Source organism: Augochlora pura, chromosome 5 (assembly GCF_028453695.1).
Source record: "Augochlora pura isolate Apur16 chromosome 5, APUR_v2.2.1, whole genome shotgun sequence".
NCBI lineage: Eukaryota > Metazoa > Arthropoda > Insecta > Hymenoptera > Halictidae > Augochlora > Augochlora pura.
In genome coordinates, this window is record NC_135776.1 from 4891248 (window position 1) to 4900196 (window position 8949).

At 40.7% G+C, this 8949-nt stretch overlaps 1 protein-coding gene across 1 annotated transcript in view; it reads right to left on the reverse strand.

The window, feature by feature from the left end:
* Positions 1-1595: 1595 nt before the first annotated feature.
* The window catches only part of LOC144469789 (uncharacterized), a 113143-nt gene continuing 105789 nt past the window's right edge, over positions 1596-8949 (reverse strand). The window contains exon 3 of the mRNA XM_078180419.1: positions 1596-1822. Coding sequence (XP_078036545.1) covers positions 1596-1822 — 227 coding nt within the window. The remainder of the gene's footprint in view (positions 1823-8949) is intronic.

The window sequence follows — 8949 nt, forward strand, 5'->3', positions numbered from 1 at the left end:
CACTGGACAAGGTGCGCTAACGCTGGATCGATAAGGGGTGGAAAGTTGAGACGCGAGCGAGAGCCGCGCTTTAACTTTTCGTCTGATTCTGCATAGCTAGACTTGTGTTAGACGGACTATTGTTCATGGTACTTGTTGCGATTTCAAGATAATTGAAGTTGGTGTCGAGTTCTGTGGCAATTTGCTCGAAGTTGATGGGATTCTAGTGGATATTTCGATTTTTCAACCCTTCGCGTTCGAAGAATTTTCAATCTCGTATAAAATGTAAAAATAGCAATACTTCTACTAAAATATAAAATAGTAAAACATTTTAAATGAAACATAGAATAGCATATTAAAAATTATATAGAAAATAGCATGCCGATAGAAATAATTGCTCTGGTGAAATAGAATGTTCGTATAAAATTCCACACGAATTAAATCCATCCCTCCTTAATTAACCGCGCTCGCGACACACATGGTCATCGTTTCACCAAGTCGCAGCGAGTTTATCTCCGCGTGTACAGTGTCGCAAAACCGAGAAGCCGAAGGTGACAATAAAAAAGTCTATTCAGCATCGTTACGGGCCGAATAAAATTGTCGAGATGTAATCGTCGGTCCTCGGACGAGTAAGAAGCATAATTGTTATCGTTTCTCATTATCGATGCACCAGATGAAGGCGACGGCGGCGCGAATCAGAGGCTCGTGATTGGCGGAGTCACGTTTTGCCGAGGGTCGGAAGCACGCACCTGCGAGGGGCAATTTCGCCTGGACCTTTCCCGTAAAAGGAACTCCGTCCCATTGTCCGGCAAATGACATCAAGCTTATTGCATTATTTAAAGAGACTCGCCTTTTGCCTGTTTTAAGCCGACCCCATCCCCCCACGGTTCTCTTCCCCCCTCCGTACGTCTTTCCGCGGGCCTGCATTCGGCGATCGTGCAACCACGTCGTAAAACTGTACTGCAATCTTGCAATTAATATTAGGTTGCTTAAATTCGGTAATATTTCTTCATTACAGTTTATTTAGATTCTTTATTCGGCCAATTATCTTCCCTGCAGATTTTCTAAATATTCATGGGCACGTTTTACTGTGGGAACTGTTCCATATTGATTCATTTTTTGTATTCAATTTAGCTCCGTTCCGGGGGTCTTTAATTAATATTTAGAGAGAGAGAGAGAGAGAGAGAGAGAGAGATTACTGTGCAGTATTAATTTACAATTTTCTCCAATTTTGCTGTGGAATTAATGCGATGCTACAAATTACGCAATTAATACGCGATTTTTATTTTCGGGGATGCAGAATTCTTCTACGTTAATTTAAATTTCCAAGTCCTCCAAATTAATACTATAAGACTATTTAATCATATAACATTATATAATATATGTGTTTTTTATTTTATGGATAGATTAATTCTTTCTGATTTTATTTATATTAATTTGACCAGTATTAATTTGTCTCTCGATTTTCAAATAATTTTTACCACCGTTCCACGTTCTTAAGATTAATATTTAAAGGATCGATTTTTAGAATTAATTATTACAAGTGTTCTATGTTAAGGGCACATGGTTAATTCTTTGCTTATGGGATGATCCCATGGATTTTAATTGCAATTTAGTTACTCACCAGGAGAAATGCCGAGTTTCACGTGGAGGCTGCTGGGGCTTCTGTGATCGGGAGTGGTCACGGGGGCGGCTATGGGTGGCGACAGGTGGGGGAGTGCCGGTGTTCCGCCACCTGTCGTCGTCGTAGTAGTCGTGGTGGCGCAGGGATTTAGGGGTGAGGTCCTCTTGAAAGACTGCTCGGTCCGCCACGCGACCTCGTTATCGCCTATCCAAACTTTACCTGCAAGAGAACGATACGATTAGTATCATAACACCTGGTAACGCCTCCGACACTTAAAAGAAAAATTCAATTTGATCGCGTCACAGATTTTAAATATAAATTATATTTCTATTTGAAGCAAAAGTATAATTGAAGAGCTGTAAAAATATTTTGAAGAACTACGATGTGAAGGTCGTGTTCATAAAAATAAGTTAGTATATTGGAAACACTGTGTTCAACCCTAGAACAACCCCCTTTTATTTTTCGGCACATGTGGCGCCATGGGGTTGCGTTGTAATATATATTGCTATATGTAATGTATGCCTATTATTAGATATATTATTTTATGTAATATACGCTTATTATTAGATATATTATTATATAGAATATGCGCCTATTATTATACATATTATTGTACATAATATACGTCTGTAATTAGATATATTATTATACATTATAAGTATTACACATCATCATTATTAGACACTATTTAATACAATATAGGTTATGTAACACATAACCTCAATATTTCAGGCCTTATAAACTCGTTCGCAGAGACATTAAAAACACGAATAATTCTAAATTCGTAGCTATTTCATTGCATCTTTATTGCACTAATTAACGTGTTCACTATTCGTAACGACTGTGCGAATAGATTGATCGCGCTCTCTCCAATTAAACAAATGCAAATTGAAAATGTCTTCCCTTGAATCAACGGCGTGTACAAGCCAGGAAATTTGATTTCTGCAACATTGATATAATTTTCCAGCGTGAAATTGCTTCTGTTGCGTGTTTAATAATTAAGGGTTAAACCGATCCTCCAATCGGAAAAACCGGACAGCGATAAATAACTTGGAATTAGAAATTCGAAATTGCAAGCCGCCTGCCACATTAACGAATTTCGAAATCCGCCATGACCGATGAAGAAAACGGCTTAACGAGGAGGAGAGAAAGTTCGACCGGCAGCGAAAACGGCCGGCGAGAAAATTATTCGCGGCGGCGCGGCGGCGTTATCAGGGCGCAGGATCAAATTGCAAAAGGAGTTTCCCCGAAACAAATTCCCCTTCTTCCCCCTTCACCGGGGTTTCTGTATTAGTATAACTCGCGTCGGGGGTCTTTGTGTCTGCGCAGAAAATGGCTTCCTCCCCCTTGACGGAACTCCGCGTAATTAGCAACCCTCCGAATCCCCTATTCCTGCCAGTTTTCCCGGCTTTTCCCCTACCCGGTTTCCCTTAATTTCTGGGAACAATGCCTGCCTCTCGATGCTGCTCTCCGCGCTGCAGTGTCTAATTACAGAGAGACGCGGAACAGGGTCCGCATCACATCTACGGGGTGTATCGAATTTTCGTTCGTTAATCATCCCTGCGAAACTCTCGCCTTGGATTTCGTACTGTACGCGATTATACTTATGTACAACGCGATTATATATTGTGCTATGGGTAATTCGGTGATTTTTTTTATTGTACACAAATTTGCGAATATTGTGCTGCAATATAATTTTACTATAGTTGTAGTGTACACAGTTTTATGAATATTTTATTGCACAGAATTCTACGAGTATTGTACTGTATACAATTCTCTGAACATTTTAATGTACATAATTTTCTGAAATTCAATTGTATGTTATGAAATTTCAATTGTATTTTACACAATTCTATAAATATTGTACTGCATACTATTTTGCGAATATTGTATTCTACATAATTCTAGGATCATGTACTATACACAATTCTATGAACACTGTACTGTACGATAATTAGTCTTTTAATTCTGTATGAAAATACCAGCGATTTTTCTAAACACCTATTATTTATAATTAAACAAATCCATAACGATTTTGTTAACTCCTTCAGTATTAACTACTACAAGATACTATAGCAAAAATAGCTATATGCTCCTTGCATTACTTTCATAATTTCCCTGTACCTACACTGTACTCATATTATAAATGATATAAAAATTGTGATAGCTAAGAAAATGATCTGTAATATCATAAATTAAACAGTGCAGCCTCCACTCATCTTCCATAATTTTATTGATACAATTTACTATCAAAGCAAAGCTATAGATTGCTAGACCACGTACAAACAAAACTTCGTTAAAAATTGACTAACCGTAGAAATAAAAATCTGTTATCTTAACTGGAGGATGTAAGACCATAGCGGCCATAGAATCATGGGGTAGCCGTCAACTGCGGATTTCCCAGCCACCCCGTACGTGACGCATCGAAGCCACGGAAACACGCAAATACCGCGCCACCCCCGCGTGCGTGAGCCGTGACTCAGGCTCGGTATTATTTGCTTGATGAATGATTTAGTCGCAGCGGCTATAGATCCATCTCTCTCTCTCTCTCTCTCTCTCTCTCTCTATCAGCATCTCGCACCCCATCTCTCTCTAGGCCGCTAACGAGGGAGAGAAGACGGCCCAGAGAAAGTTTCATCGTGAGAGCAAAGAGGGGGTTGGAAGAAGCGATGCTGGGACAAGGGGTGGCAGAGAGAGAGAGAGAGAGAGAGAGAGAGAGAGAAAGAGAGAGAGGGGGTCGCCGGTGGAAACGTTTACAGAGAGGAAGACAAGAGCGGAGAGGAAAAGCGAGGCGGCCGAAGAAAGTGTAGCCGGCGCTAACTAAGGGCGTCGGCTAATCAATATCATCAGAGAATGGCCGCTGACCTCCTACGTGGACCACCATTGTTCCGTATGCCAACTTCCAGGCTGCTGCGACGACTCCATCTTTGCTTCGAGCATCGAAGAGGCTCGTCAAGCTTTCCTCTTCGATGTTCGTTGCAATTGCAGATTTTTAGAAGAATATTAACAATATAGTATATTAATATCGTGGAGATTGTATCAGATTCTGTTTTCATAAAGCAGAGGAGCCAGTGCTCGATAGCTAATTACTGTGCTTTTAGATCATTTTTAGGCATAGCTTTTTCATTATGTTTAGGCAATTTTATATATATAGAATGTTAAATTGTTTTATTTAAACTTGGTTATTAAATTATTTGTTAATATGGAACGCGTCAGAGAGGGATGTTCTTAAAATACTATAAAAATAATTTCGATTTCTTTTTCAGTATTAGAATGAGGTTCTTAAGAAATGGTAAAAGTTTTGACCTTGTTCTGCAGGTTGTGATGTAGTCATTCATAATAAAAATTACTAGGAAGAATGAAAAATCACCAAGATACAAATTAAGCTAAAAATATAGATATAAATCAGGGCAAAAGTCAAGACAAATCAAGATACAAATCAAAATAAAAAATAAAGAAAAATCAAAATAAAAATCAATTCAAATCAAAATAAAAATGAAGAAAAATCACTACAAAAATCGTTACAAAAAGCAATGTAACAAAACATCCCTCACCAGCCCTCCCCAATAATAGACTCCGTCAATTTCTAGACCAGTAAACTGTACAATGCATCCGCAGGAAGATGATTCGCGTGCTGCGACTAAATCATTGCGAAAAGCCGAGCGGCCCCCGGGGCAAGCCAATTTAGCAAGGTGGCCTATCGATCGGCAGGTAGGAAATGGCGGCCGCAAGCCGCGTTTTTCGCGTCCGTACGTAATTGAATTTTCCAGGACGCCGAAAACGCCGCCGCCCCTTCGTGGGGGGGTTGCGTTTGTCTCGTCGCGAGGGGAAGGCATGCAAACAGCACGAGATTAAAGGACACCGGTCCGTATCCGCTGGAAATCCGGGAACATGCCCTCGGGCTGCTTCGTCTCCAGAAGCTCCGACAGCTCCTAATACAAGTAAATTAATATTAACCCTTTGGCTACGGCAGACTTTGGCACGAACCGGCCGTACGAATTCACTCGCGACGTTCATTGATTATTATACTTCCATGGAAGTATATTAAAATATTCAAAATACTGAAGTGAACATTGATTTTAAGTTTTTTTCACAATATTTAATAATTTAATAATAAACGGGCGAAACAGGCGAAATTTCATCTGGACGCCTACAGTATAAAAAAGCCAACATGTGTCGAACGCCAATAGGCGCCAATAGTAGTTAAAGGGTTAAATTAAGTTCCTAATATCGCGAGCGCCGATTTCCGAGACGATCGAAACGATTCGACAGCTTCGCGCGACTGGTTTCTCCCTGTTCCCTTGTCGAACGACGATCGACTCGTGCCAGCCGATAAATAATCGCCGCCGGCGTATTATTGTGCAAGCGGTAATATAATTATTATTTAGTGGCGCGTCGAACGGATTCGAACGGTGCTTTCGTTTCGCCTTGGCTAGAACACCGAGGAGAGGATTCTAATTACCGGCATTACCGGCGGCGCTATTAATTAACCGAGGGGGGAAATAAAAGGTAGCCAAGGGCCTCCTCTTGGTTGGAATTCCGGTTATTCTGAATAATTATACTTCGCATTCGTTTGTTGTGCGCTGGCTCTCGTTCCGGGGAAGCGCTGGCATTAGAGGCGCTGGGTGGCAAAGTTCAAGGTGTTTTATAATAGCCGCGGCTCCTCGGGGTTCGGGCAAGATAACAAACGCGGTTTACACGCCGTGTAATTCTGTAAAGGGGGCTATGGAACTTTTTTAAGGAAAAAAGGCCAAGTACTCGTGGCATAACTGTGCAGAGGTTCTACGAATCCGTACGAGTCTTCCGTTTCTGCGAATCGGAAACACGTTTGCGGAATAACTAACGCCTGGGCAGTGGTTGCGATTTGAAATATTAACGAAGGCGATCGGCTAGCCTAATCTCTGTAAGCGTACCTAGAAATTAAGCAGCTTCTCGTGGTTTTTCCTACGTGAAATATATTTAATTTCATGGAAAGTATATTAAACTGTATTATACCGTGTATAATAAATTAATTAATTAAACTGTATTTATTTTTTGATACGTAACTATACCAGTTTTATATTCAGGCATCACAGTAAATTAACTCAATTATTAATAGTAAATTAATTCAATAATTGTGTAAATAATTTACCGAGATTACTGAATATGTAATTGAAAAATTAATATAGGAAGAATGTCTTGAATGGTGCTTGAAGTTCAGTATAAATATACTATATAGTATAGTATGGTATATTATATATAAATATGTAATATAACTACATAAATATATGTATATAAATATTTATACTATAGTACATTTATATACATATTTATAATATAAGATAGTAAAGTATACTTATACTGAACTTCAACCCTTAAATATACACATATTATTAACATCTCCCCTCCTACATGAATTTTACTTAAAAAATTCAAGACTTTTCACACAAATTAACCTAACAAAACGTTCGCCTAACTCTCCAAGCACCCTTAAAATTAAAACATCCCCCGAAAACCATAGCTCGCCGAACAAAATGTCTTCCACGTACACTTGCGACTATTTGCAACGAACCGGCGGGTGTTTTCCATTACTAGGGCAGCCTGCAGAATTCTAGCAACCGGTTCGCATAAACAGAGCCATCCATTTGATGATGGGTGGTGGTGGACCCAGCAGGGTCGGTTCCCTCCCCTTTGCATTCCCCTCGTCGGCGGGCGCGAACTCCATTCACGGGTTTATCACTGTCCAGATAACAACGATTTACCTATGGACGAGTAGGGCCGTTGCTTTTTCCGAGGGTCCGAACGGGGACAGTGAAAAAGGACAGGCTAGGCAGAAAGAGAAAAAGAGAGAGAGAGGGAGGGGAGGGGGATGCGGGAGGCTGAGAGACGACCAGCCACCTTGCATTCAGAAGTATTTCACTTTAACGGCCCTCCGGGGGATTGGCTGACCCTGGTCGCAGACCCTTCACCGTTTCAGCATAATGGACCTCTACATTACTTATTCGTCCTGGCCAATGTCCTGCCAGGAGCGTCCGACGACGACGCTCGTTTCCACGTCCTTCCATTTCCGTGCGCGATTAATCGCGGACAGCCATGAACCTGCTGGATACGTTCTTTTCTCCGACCGCAACGGCGAGATTTATCCACGCTGTGTTCGTAATTTCGGTCACCGGTGGGGAGCAACAATGTTCCAACAACCTGTCAGAGACTTTCAACGCATTTATTGATGACTTTTGAGCCGATGATAGACTTCTTGCATCGCGTCGATTTGCGTTATTTTCGAAGTCATAGTGATCTTATTGTTCAAGCTGTTGCTGTTTTTATTATTTTAATAATAATATTTTATCGGTGGATGAAATGTTACGAAAAGTATAAATTTAATTTTTCCGAATGGGTTTTGAAGAAATCGTAGAAATATTTATTTTCAGATTTAATGCAAACCCTTGTCATTCATTTTTTCGCTTAATGGTATTAATAAGTTGTAGGCGATGGTAACGATGACAGAAATTTATTTGACTTTTATTTAACTTAGGGAAGTATTAAAAATTAATGAAAGCACAGTAGGATAAAATTAACAAGCCTTTAAAGTTAAAAGAAAGCAAGGCAATGAAAACTAGATTTTAAAATTTCTTTAAAACTGTGTCAATATAGTCTAATATATAGTAACAAAAGAACTGCAAGCGTTTTCAATAATTATTATAGTTTAATTCTCGTATATTCCGAAGACTAGCTGGAATAATTAGAAGTCAATATTTTATTTAACAATGTCCAGGTCGAGGAGAAATCAACAAAATCAAATACGCGAAAAATAAAGCTATTTAAAACTATTCTAAACTACCTAACCTAAACTTAACTATAAGAAATTAATTTAATTCGAAACTATACCTAACTATTCCATCGTCGATTAAATAAATAGCAAGCGCGGTTCGCCCGCGAGCAAGCGACAGAGATCGTTTGTTTGAGCACAAGAGGGGGGAAGGGGAGGGGAGGGGAGGGGACAATTTTAATTCGAGTGGCCGCGCGAATCCGTAGCAATTTATTTATTGGAGAAAGTGCTCGAGGGCTATCCCCGTCCACCAGGGCGGCGCTTCGCCTGTCCTAAGCAGGATTCAATTTGGCCACTGCCCACGATTCCACCTTCAAAGAGGAATCACCATCCTATATAGCCCGGGCCGCCCTCGTCGACGTGTACAGGCTCGGTCAGCGGCCTCCACTATTAATCTTATATCGAACGCTTTATCCGCGTCCGCTTCTTTTCTCCGCCGTTTTTCTCGGCCGTCTCCCTCCCGCCCCACCATCTGGCCTGTGTCTCGCCATTCCTAGTCCCCCCCCCCCCCCCCCCCCCCCCCCCCCCCCCCCCCCCCCCC